The sequence below is a fragment of the Ruditapes philippinarum genome, unplaced genomic scaffold, assembly GCF_026571515.1.
Source record: "Ruditapes philippinarum isolate M1 unplaced genomic scaffold, ASM2657151v2 ctg3412_1_1_1_1, whole genome shotgun sequence".
NCBI classification, from domain to species: domain Eukaryota; kingdom Metazoa; phylum Mollusca; class Bivalvia; order Venerida; family Veneridae; genus Ruditapes; species Ruditapes philippinarum.
Genome location: NW_026864033.1, coordinates 26561 through 39072, shown reverse-complemented (window position 1 = coordinate 39072; position 12512 = coordinate 26561). Strand labels below are relative to the sequence as shown.

The window sequence follows — 12512 nt, the reverse complement described above, 5'->3', positions numbered from 1 at the left end:
TCTTGATATCTATTTGAATAATGATTTCAGAAAACGCTTTGACATATTTAAATTATCCCGAAGGGAAACTGAAATCTTGACCTTAGACCGATTATTCACTCAATAAGATTTTCCTTCGCGGTGGCCTACCTACCGATAAGCCAATACGAATAAAAAGAACAGGTTTTTTTTTTTTTTTTTTTAAAGATGAAATCAATAATTTGAGAATAGATCGATCAACAAAATTTGATATACCCAGTAGCTGGTTGATTATATAGGTATGCGTAGGATGTTACCTTATTCGAATATGTGTTACCTATTTTCATAATGTATATACACACACTCAATTAAAGGTTCTGAGGAAAGGGAGTACGCGAATTTTGAGCAAATTAATTACATTGCCTGGGTATATCAACGGGAAGTAATTTTAGGGAGAATAATTTTATCGTTGTTTCGGTCTGGAATCCGAGTAATCAAAGATTTTATGACGGTATGGTTTTAAAAAATTAAACTTGAAAACAAAATGTTCGACATTTCTACAGAGCCATGGAGTGACGTTCACAATGTAAAAAAAATGATATAAACAATTTCTTTAAAAATCTCTTTTTGCAGATAGAGTTATGCTTTGAATAATGAATGTTATAATGCTTATAAACCACGTCAAAATCCTATTAATGACAGGAAAAAGTGCAATTTATTACAATCATCTTCCAGCAGAACCAAAATCAGTGAAAACTAAACATTTATTTCATTGGTTTTACATTTATATACAAAATTAAGTCCTGACTGCAACGTTGGATTTGTAACTCAATCATATGGGATTGCTATTAATATTTTCCATTGAAGTTAAAAGTCAGTATATTATTTCTAAGTTAGTAACATTCATTCATCTTATATTTATTTCAAATTGTACTGAATAATTTGTGCCCTATGAATCATCAGATAGTTGCAGTTCTATCGTCACAAACCATATTCAACTTATGTTTATTGGACCGTAAAAAAGAATATTTACCAAATATAAAAGTTATTTCTACTGTCTTATTTTATTGAGTATAGAAATAAATTGAATACCTCTGCAAACAATGACACGTATTCTTTATTATACGCAGTCTCATTTATACATATAAAACATAGATAAATATACAACGAGACCAATGTATAGTCATATAAGAAAATTCTTTTATTTCAATGAGTTGGCGAGTCTTTCTTTTATGTACGTTAGAATGAAATATCTTAACTATTTCGGATGAAAATTGAAAGAGTCGAGTTGAGAAGAAAAACTGTTAAAGAAATTTTAACATTGACATAGTACGCTTTCAAAGGGACCTAAATGATCGCACGATACTAAATTTTAACTTACCGTTTCAAAATAGCTAAAATATTTAAAACTAAATATGTTTGTACTGTCGTCCTTAAGATCATTTTTAAACGATAGGTTTCTTGATTATATCTCATTTTAAGTTATGATGAAACAAAAGAAAAAAAGAATAAGAAAATTAACAATGAATGAAGGAAATAAAATCCACCTTGATTACAATAGAGAGCCAGGCTATGTTTTGTTTTTCTAATAGTAAAGATCTTTTTGAATTATTTAAGACAGCGACACGTTAGACTTCGTGACTTCGTGTCAATACATGTACGTGATGTCATCTTCATAACTTTAGATAAGGACAATAGTAGTACAATAAAATGTCATTTCACCGCTTATATATCCACTACATCCCTGGTTATAGCACATAGCTATTTTAAACATAAGACTCTGGCGACCCTTCGGCTAAAGACCTGAACTCGGCGAATACTAAAAAAAGCCAAATGATTATTTCAGTGCATTATTTTTCAATGCTGCAGACTGCTCTTTATAGTTACCTAAAACACAATACACTGTGGGGGAAGCACACCAATCTACGAAGTTGCATCTTCGTTGCTGATAATATATTCTTTTATTTCGTCTATGTTTATCTGTACATTGTTTTGTCAGCAAAGAAAGACAAGAAAAAATGTTCCTGGACAGCGACATATACATTTAACAAGATTGGGGCATTTCAATTAGTACAAGGCCTGCTCTAGACCAAGCAAAATAGAGAATTCAATGATGTACATAAAGTTAGTTCCCTATTCCTTATTCCTTTTTGGAATAAGGAATCAGTTCCTTATTTATTTAAGACGCGTTACATATTTTTTATTAAAACTACACTTTCGAATAATTTAAACTTTATCCTCCGTCCGAGGACGGATATTGGTTTCGCGTTATCTCTCTGTCTGTTTGTTTGTCCGTCCGTAAAGTCGGGCCAACCTTTATTGGTTTATGAGCTTCGTTCCACAATTTTAGTTACAAAAGAAAAAAAATCATAAACTATGGGTTAATGAGATAAGTTTTACAGGTTAATGTAAAAACAATGACGCATACAAATCCATGTTGGTGCGCACCTGAGAATGGATGATATGCTTAATTTCTTCTTTTTTTCTACTTTTTAATTCTTCTTTTCCATGTTTTACTAATTACGAATTTATGCAATGACTCTGTACTTAAGATATACACTTCAAATGATACTGATAGAATTTAACAAGAAGCATTGTGGGGAAATTATGGTGCATGTATACACATTTTAAATAAACGTTAATTGATATTTATGTTAACAAAAATTCATTCATTTACAGAACACACAGTGTGTGAAAAGTACAACTGAGATTTTTGAGTCAAATTTGTTGTTCGAGCTGCTTTTGTCTCAAAAGGAAGCTGCCCGTTTTCTAGAGCTTGCATACCTGGCACTTCGTGATGATCCAAAAATAGCAAAACAGGTATCTTCTTATACTTCTAAAGGCATTAACATTAACGTATGACTACTTATCTCAAATTAAACATTGTTTTCATACGTAAAAAAATACGTGCATGCGATATTGTAAGTGTATATGTGGGCGTTCGAGTATAGAAGTACGTGAATGCGTGAGTGTCTGTGTGCGTGTGCGAGTGAGTGCGTGCTTGAGTGCGTACGCGACTTGGTGAGTGAGTGAGTGAGTGGGTGAGTGAGTGAGTGATTGAGTGAGTGAGTGAGTGAGTGAGTTGGTGAGTGAGTGAGTGAGTATATCAATGCTATTGCTCGTGAAAGCGTAGAAAAAAACTATACAATAAACAAATATTGTTTTCAAGATTTTTTCTCTAATATTTATAGTCAAATTATTTTTTCTGTGAAGTCTTTATGTGAACAATAAATAAAATCAACCTAAATTGGCAAGCGCATTCCTCTTTACTGCAGGTACGCGAAGCAGCTAATAATAGCCAAAACCAGCATTTAAAGACCCATGGTCTTGTGAGAGAATATGAAGGAACAGCTATACACGTGGTTAAAACAATGCTTCCGATTATAGAACTTGGAATAAAGAAAAAGGTTAACCTTTTATCATTTCTTTTAAGTATGTAGATATGTATAGGAAACGACACATTGAATTGACTTATTCCTTATTAGTAGAGGAAAACTGAGGGTACGGAGGAAACATTTGAGGAAACATTTTGATGAGGAAACATTTTGAGGAAACATTTTGATGAGGAAACATTTTGAGGAAACATTTTGATGAGGAAACATTTTGAGGAAACATTTTGAGGAAACATTTTGATGAGGAAACATTTTGATGAGGAAACATTTTGATAAGGAAACATTTTTTAGGAAACTTCGTTATTTGTGTTACTCTTGGCTTTTAAAATAAGCGCTTCTCAATCTAGGACGTTCGTTCAGTCCTATATAAATCCCTTGCTTCTATAAGATTACATCAGTGTGGAAATACTACATCATCAAAATGGATAGTGAAAAAAAGGAAAAAATTCTACATAAATATTATTTTGAGACAAAAAATCCAGGCGCGTACGCGGGTGCTCAGAAATTGTTTCATATTCTAGATAAGAAATATCCCGGAGTATTTTCAAAAACTTATATCAAACAATGGCTAAACGATCAGGATGCCTATTCCTTACAAAAGTCGAGACGATATAAATTCAAGACGGCAAATGTGCGTGTTACCGCTATTGGTGAACAGCTAGACATAGATCTCCTATCAATGGCGAATCTTGCTAATGAGAATGATGGTGTACGATTTCTACTTTGCGCCATTGATATTTTATCTAGAAAACTTTGGGTAAGGCCGCTGAAAAACAAGAGTGCTAAGGTGGTTTTGAGTGCCATGAAAGACATTTTAGAGAACGTGTCTCCGACGAAAATTCAGAAAGTTCGCGCTGATAAAGGGAGCGAGTTTTCCAACCAATGGTTTAAAAAGTATATGAAAGACATGGGTATCTACTTTTTTACCACAAACAACCCGCCAAAGAGTAATTTTGTTGAGAGAGTTCAGAGGACACTGAAAGAAAAATTGTATCGAATGATGCGTCACAAGAGAACCTACCGGTACCTAGATGACCTTCAACAGGCGGTGGCTAATTACAACGCAACACCTCATCAAGGTTTAAGTGGTTTAGCTCCAAACGATGTTAATAAAAATAACGAAGCTGACGTGTGGGCGCGAATGTACTTAAAAAAGTCTAAAACAGGTACTGCTAAACCTGTTTTTCATTTTAAAGTGGGAGATCTCGTGCGCATAAGTTTCATAAAACAACCGTTTCAAAGAGCTTATCAAGAACAGTACACCACAGAAGTATTTAAAGTGGCGGGAAGAATTCTAAAGCAAGGTATTCCTATGTACAAGGTAACAGATTTGAAAGGTGATATTATTAAAGGTTTATTTTACACTAACGAACTTCAAAAGGTGAACAAAGACGAAAATAGTTTATGGTTCATTGAGCGTATATTAAGAAAAAGAAAAAGGAACAAGAAACTCCAATATTTCGTCGAATGGCAAGGGTTTCCAATAGCTTTTAATAGCTGGGTAGATGCTGATGAAATCAAAGACATCGCTGAAGATAAAACCATAAACATTTAAACGTTATTATGGAGCGATCGCGAGTGTTTCGTGAATTGAACTTTTTGTTTACTTTAGGAAATGCCAGAGCAAGTGCTTACCGACGTTTAATTCAACAAGCTACCTCTGAGCAGGTAGCTGCTATAGGCGAAATTATGAGGAGGTTAGCGGCTCAATCTATAATCATTTACCAACCTGATCTTCATATCTTTGAAGATCAAAGACTTACCATGAGAACTATAGCTTCCGGACAGGTAAACAGAAGAAGGAAAAAGAATGCGCTATTAAGACACCGATCACTATTAACTAGAGTACTACGATCTCAATACATTTATCAAACCATTGCTGCTGAAATAAGCGACACGATATATATGGGAGATGAATAAAGACTTCACTGTTAAACTTCAAATAGTTAAAATGAGAACTGATAACACCAAAGACGAGACGGAAATTGCGCCATGAACACCATGGATAAATATTTGTTTATAAAAAGTGATGAAAGTGATGCCTATTTTTCGGATAATCAAGTATATCGATTTAAAGTTCATTTAAATTTACCATTAACATTAAATGGTAAATGGGTAGTTGCGCTCACAGAGTTTAATGCTATAGACATTTCTAAGCCTAAAACTAAAAAGAATGACACTCTTTACATTTACACAGACCTTTGCAATGAAAGTATTGTGCACGGTGCAGAACAACCACTTTTAAGACGGCTGGATCAAAATCAAAAGAACGGTTGGGATTACATGTTCAACGTGCCATACTACCTACCTGTAAAAAGGAAGGAGCTGAGAGAATTTCAAATCTATATAAAACTGGCAGACGGTACTTATCCATCAGACTTGAAATCACCATTACACCTCACACTTCACTTGAAGCAATATCCGTTTTATTAAAACAAAATGAAACTGTATGTACCTAATCCGCAAAAGTGGGTGGACTTCTTCAACAGAGTTAGTAGCGGAAAAACGGTGCTGAATCAAACGGGAGCTGGTAGGCGTTTATCTGTCATTCCAGTGGACGAATCAAATACAACACGCGACAAGCAGTATACTATAAAAGCAGTTTTACCGGCCGAGCAAACAAAAGCGCAAGCAAAACTGAGTAGAGGGGGCGGATAAAATCCGAACCCGTGTTTTTGAATTGCCTTTAGTTTCTTAAGCCCGCGGAGACGTGGGGCTAAAAGCAAAAAAACTGAAACCAACCCTATAAAGGATTTAAACGCGGGGAGCGTTTCAAAAAAAAAACCTAAATCTAAGAAAAGAACAGCTTCGAAGGGAAAGAAAAAATCATTCGCAAATAGAGTAAAGGACATATTTGAAATCAACTAAAGAATGTCTGTATTTAATGAGGAAAAGTTTAAAGAAGGACTTGTGTCGGAGTTAGCTTTGTTCGATTTACCTAGCACACAAACGAGGTGTGAATGATATTTACTACGATGAAATTCGGCCACTATCTCCAGGTGTCGGGCGATAGCCCTTTCGAGTTTAAGATCAGCGGACAAAACTCTATGGATTATCTCGACTTGAAAAATTCACAAATCTATGTGCGACTAAAGGTAGAAAAGTCAGATGGGACGGCTCTCACGGATGTAAAGGTGGAAAAGGTAGGACCCGCAAACCTGTTTCTTCAAGCGTTGTTTTCAACGACAGAAGTCACTTTGCAGAACAAAGCCACCATCACGTGTAATTACAACCCGTACAGAGCTTACATGCAAACCCTTCTTAACTACGGATCAGACGCGATTACCAGTCAACTAGATACACAACTCTTTATCAGAGACGATGATGATTCACCAGGTACGACAGATCCTAATGGAAACAACAATGGACTATTTGTGAGAGCACAAGCCATCTCTCAATCAAAAACAGTCGACTTACAAGGGCCTATTTTTAACGATTTGTTTTCTATGGAGAGATATTTACTGAATCAAGTAGATGTAAAAGTGAAGCTATACAGAAGCCCACCAGAATTTTGTCTGCTCACGGGAGATGATACCCAATACAACGTGAAAATCGAAGATATTTACATCCTCGCTAAAAAAATAAGAGTCAACCCCGCCGTAATCTACGGACACTCAAAAATTTTGGAGAAGCAAAATGCACTATACCCATACGACAAAGTTGAGGTGAGATCAGTGAGCATGTCTACTGGTTTGACCAACTATAGCTGGGAAAACATGTTTCAAGGCAGACGCCCTAACAAAATTGTCTTAGGATTTGTTAAAAGCAGAGCTCTAAGCGGTGATTACAAGACCAACCCTTTCAACTTCGAGAATTGCTCCATTCAACAAATTGCCGTATACTGTGACGGGTTACCCATTGGAGGAAATCCTTTGAAGTTAGATTTCGATAAGGTCGGAGGTACTGCTTTTATGCGCGCCTACACCAATTTGCTTCTGGCTAGCGGAAAGTGGAGACAGGACGAAGGCAATCTCCTAGACAGGAAGCACTATTTAAGCGGTTCAACCTTGTTCGTGTTCCAGTTGGAGCCAAATTTTTCACACCACGGTGAATATCTGTCTCTTGTGAAGACGGGGAACGTGCGGTTAGATGTGGTCTTCAAGACGCCATTATCAGGTTCGAATTACTTTATTTACAATGTATATATATTTTTTTAGTATTTAAATATTTGTTAGTTTTCCTGTTTGAATACTATTTTATTTAAGCCTTGATTCCTTATATAATGAAAACCTTTTACCTATGGTTTTATTACATCTCCTCTTTTATTATAATTCAGAACCTATAAGCTGCATTGCTTACAGCGAGGGACCTGGCTATTTTGAAATAAACCGAGAAAGAGATATCATTATCTCATAAATGAATACATCACAGCTGGAATGTATCATTGATTGTGATCCCGTTTTAAATGGACGAATCATTGGCGTATTCGCTGCGGATAAATTACCTAGACAACTTCCAAGAACACCATATGGATTTATCGCTAACACGCACATTCACACAAAACCAGGACAGCATTGGTGCGCCTTTTTCAGCGATGCTAAAGGACGTGTGGAATTTTTTGACACTTATGGTAGAACGCCGAATCGAAATAGTCATTATTTTCAACAATGGATAGAGATGAAGGCATACAGTTTACAGTTAAATCATGTTCAAATTCAGGGTGATCACTCATTATTATGTGGACTGTATTGTATATTGTTTCTCCACCAAAGACTCCTTGGATATACATTTCAAGACATAATAAATGGATTTGATGTATATGCTTTAGATTCTAATGATAAGTACGTGGCTGATACGATGCTTCATGCGTACTCCCACTGTATTGGAAATGACCATTATAATCAGACCTGTAGCTTTTTTTATAAAAGATGTTTTTAGTTCTTTAGTGTATAGTTGTGTATAAAAAATAAATAGAAAGAAACATCAGTTAATTGTTTGTTATTATTTTACTGATAAAACAAAAACAACGAAGCAAGTTTTACATTAAGTTTATTAACTTATATAGATTTATTTACTTGCGTATATATTTATTTATATATAGTCTATAATAGGTTGCACTGAATAAATTACATGATTATTTACAGTTTAACACAAGGAGTAATTTTAAAGTCACCAATCGTAAATGCATCTTCCTCTAGCGTTTGATAACGACCACCTGCAGGCATGATTGAAAATGTCTGTACATCACTTTCAGACGCTATATCAACACTATCGTCAGAGATCTTATAGTGTCCATACGCATAACTATTCACCGCATTAATGAGATATCTCTTATCGTCAAAGGCGGACAATCCCGTTTTCTGAATAGTTTCACCAAAAAGTTCATGCTTGTGGCTCCTCAGGGATGATATAGAAGAAACAACACTGGTCTCATCTAAAAGAGTATTTTTATAGTGCGCGTGTTTCAAATCCTTTTTTACTGTAACCTTACCGATTCCCTTAGCACGTTTTTCTTCCTTTTTATCACAAACAAAACTGTACATTTTTGATCTAAGACCAACAAATTCAGAAATAGGTTTCCCATTTGTCTCGTCCTTCATTTTGCCAAGAACTTTTTTATTCTTATCACTGTGAAGGAAGTGTTCATTAGGATAATCAGACGTATCGAAGAACACTGCAGATGATTCCATGTCTTTATATATATCCTCAGTTTCACAAGAAAATAAGACGCTGTCTGTATCCGTCATTTGAAGCTGAGCTGATTGCTCATACCGCTTTTTGATGTAATTATACCAAAAGTCGTACATAAGACATTTGCTTAAATCTGTAAATAAATAAGCAAATAAATGAAAGTAGTAAAACGCGCTTTATAATAATAATAATAATAATAATAATAAAAAGAATGTTAAAAAATATTATTGTAAAAAGAACATAAAAGGAAATAACATATACCTAATATTGACATGCCGCAATAGATGGGTTTGAATAAGTGTACTTTTGCTCTTTGCAGTTCAACAGCTACGAGGTCTTCATTGAAGATAGTTGTAGTTTTGTAAGTTGGTTTTGCAGTGACTTTCAAAAGTCTTTCTTCTGTATGCACCAGCTCAATGTTTTTATGGCGCCTCACATTTTCCATGGTCTTAAAATATTATAAAGAATGAAAATAAATGAAGAAAACTAACTCAAATTTTATTTCCACTGACAATAAAATAAAAACAAAAGAATAATAAAAGGATTAATAAATTATAAATAAAATTTGATTTCGTTTTCTTTATAATAAATATATAAAACAGTAAAACTTTGTACAAATATTTAGACACTGACCTTTCCAAACACGGAAACATTCATCAATTTGTAAAAGTTCTTCTGAAAGTTGGAAGTAGCTTTCTTTCTCATCTCCGTGTTGAAATCTATGTAAGGCTTCATCCAGGCTACCTGTCTAAATTGTAATATTCTGTGGACATCTTTGAGTTCCATTCCTAGCTGAAGGTATAACTGTAAGTTCCTGTAATGCAGGATATACTTATTTTTATCCTCTAAAGTAGCCAGCAACTTCCCTACTTGACCTCGTGTAGGTAATGGATCAGTATCGTTTAGATGATTCAACTTTCTTAACAATTGTTGCGCGTATGGCGAGAGTTGTTCATTGGAAATGACCTTTTGTTCCGGTGCCAAAGGGAGGCAATTGTGAAGATCATGCAACCTGCTTGGATAATGTAGCGATACCTCAAGTATATATCCAAATTCCCCCGTTTCTGGGATAGACATAACATCAAATTTTTCCATATCTACTTTGTCCATGAAAGTAAAGTCACTAAGCGGAAGTGACTGTACCATGGCCCACCCGTAGAGATTATTTGCATCTAAATACATCATATAAGTTCTAGGTTTTGATGAGTCATAATCCTCCAGATACGGATTGTTGGCCTTCATATAACGGTTAGAGATCTGTGACAAACCTCCGCGAATGCCAGCCTCCACCATGAGTATTTTGTCAATATCTGTGAGTAATTCGAGCTGAACTTCCGTCTTCTTCAGTAAAGCCGACCACGATAAACCGGGTGATGTATAGAAATGGCAGGGATCCAGTTCGTATTGTTTCAAGCATACCTCTCGAAAAGACTCGAATACATCGCACAATAACAATACGTCCGTTTTCAAATAGAGGTCGTGGTATTGTCCTAAGGATGTCATAGCAAACCTATCAAAAACGGTCTGCGCGTGTTGATAATCTTGTTCAGAAATATGTTCTTTTTTAATGGTGGAATAGAACTCTTCTTTTGATGGTAGTGACGGCTCATCAAACCTGTCGAAAGAGTCCATATAGTCATAAGGATAGACGCCCTTACGAAGCAGGACCTCGGCTTCCTCCTCAGAGTCACATTCGGACAGAAGGGAAGGAAACGTCTGTAATCCATCTTTTGCGAGATTGTCTACCAAACTTTCTAATGAGGCTGGAAGAAACTGGAAGCTATCGATAAACCTTAGCTTGCCCAAAGAAAAACTAACGTAACGTTCAGAATTTTGAGCAATGCATTTAAGACGATAGTCTTTAAACAGGCCTAGGCTTTCACATAAAATATGCGCATCAAAATTTCTCAGGTTATGAAATATTACAGGAGTAAATTTTGCTTGCTGACAATTAAGGTTGCACTTGTTACAAGCTGGACCAATGATCTCCCCTGTCAGATGATTATGATGCCTGACTATTTTTCCGTAAGTCTTATCATTAATGGTGAATTTCTTTTTGCAAATGCAGCAATGAGAAGCGTTTGCAATGAGGTCCTCATGTTCTTCCATCAGGTCCATGGGTTCTATGGTTGAAAGAATATCATTTATTTCCTCCTGCTCTTGTAACAAGCATTCGATCATTTTTCTCCCTGCATATTCACCCCTATAAATGACAGTGGGTTTAGTGTATTTCTTATCTTCACACACCACTTTATATCCGAAGCCGCAAACTTCAAGTTTTGTTGTCACTGTGGTCGTGGAATGCTCAGGATTAGGCGCGCAAGTGTGTAGTTTCCTATTAATGGTTTCAAAATCAGCATAGATGACGAATGGGACCTTTAAAGTTTTTTCGTAATCTTTAAATTCTAGAATATCATTTTTACCGCTGACAGGAAGTTCCACCCTTTGAGCTCCGTGGTTTGAACAATACGGTTGATGTGTCTGTAATAATGATTCTTTCCAAAATCCATGCAGGCAATACGGACAAAAATGCATTTTGTTTTTATGCGTTTTCGTGCGATACAAAAAACGGTTCAAGTCCTTAATCAAACAATAATGAGACTTTCCTCCACTGGTCAACCACAATAAATTTACATGATGAAGGCGATTTCTCATTTCAGTAATTCTTAGAGGTACGATTGAATCTTCTTCCCAGGTGAATACATTGATAGACATATTCTGGTTTTGTTTTTCCACCTTGCGTATCTGTGGTATGGTAACAGGGTAGGTGATACCGTGCATGTCAACTTCACTTTCATACCGATAATATTGGTCTACACGTTGTGGCTCCGTCGTTGCGGGATGTAATGATGCTAACAGACAGTACAAAAAACATCTATCATCTCCATTTTGAATGTTTAGAAGACTATGATTTAATGTTAGAGATGTTGGTAATGGAATGTAGGTTGAAGCGTTTATAGGCTTGTATACCACAGTATGAATTTCCAGTTTTAAAACCCTTTTAACGTACCAGCCTGATCCTTCACGTATGTATTTTTCAAGACTGGCATACATCTTTTGCATGGCCTCGTTCAAATCGTGTTCATTCAAATCCTCCACTGACAAGGTGGAGTAAGAAAGGCTTCTGAAATACGGACTTGTTATTATAACATCTTCTCCTTCATCTCTCTGCATTTCTACTTGTACACAAAGATTCCATTTAATACCTCCAAGTATTTGTACACGATTACGTAAAAATGTGGTGATTCGATCTCTGATGTTACCAAAAAAAATCATTAAATCGTATCTCTCGCTGCCTCTTGGATAAATATGTCTGTTCTGCACACCGTTTCTCAAAGCTGACTCGTCAGCGGTTTCATGTAACTGATTTTCGGGACGTTGAATATTGGCTGCAACATGATCAGCATTAGTCTTATCAATTGTAACATTGACTTGTTGTTCAGTGTGATCCTGCGCGGGCTCGTTTACATCAAGTGTACGAGGTATTTCTGCTCTCCTTCCTCCTTGTTGATCTAACGGATGTCTCTGAGT

The 12512-nt window shown here is 35.7% G+C and overlaps 2 protein-coding genes across 2 annotated transcripts in view; both read left to right on the top strand.

The window, feature by feature from the left end:
- The first annotated feature begins 2869 nt into the window (after positions 1-2869).
- The window catches only part of LOC132724211 (uncharacterized), a 36196-nt gene continuing 26553 nt past the window's right edge, over positions 2870-12512 (top strand). Inside the window, exons 1-2 of the mRNA XM_060709032.1 lie at positions 2870-2923; positions 3234-3365. Of these exons, the coding sequence (XP_060565015.1) occupies positions 2870-2923; positions 3234-3365 (186 nt within the window). The remainder of the gene's footprint in view (positions 2924-3233; positions 3366-12512) is intronic.
- LOC132724212 (uncharacterized protein F54H12.2-like) lies at positions 6131-8280 on the top strand. Its single transcript, XM_060709033.1, has 2 exons — positions 6131-7466; positions 7627-8280. The coding sequence occupies exons 1-2, from the start codon at positions 6311-6313 to the stop codon at positions 7704-7706; spliced, it is 1236 nt and encodes a 411-aa protein (XP_060565016.1). The 5' UTR covers positions 6131-6310; the 3' UTR covers positions 7707-8280.

Excerpts from the sequence above, each read along its gene's own strand:
- LOC132724212 (XM_060709033.1), top strand. The coding sequence starts at position 6,311 with ATGATATTTACTACGATGAAATTCGGCCACTATCTCCAGGTGTCGGGC. Across the intron at positions 7,467-7,626 it reads CTTCAAGACGCCATTATCAG|AACCTATAAGCTGCATTGCT; the intron begins GTTCGAATTACT and ends ATTATAATTCAG.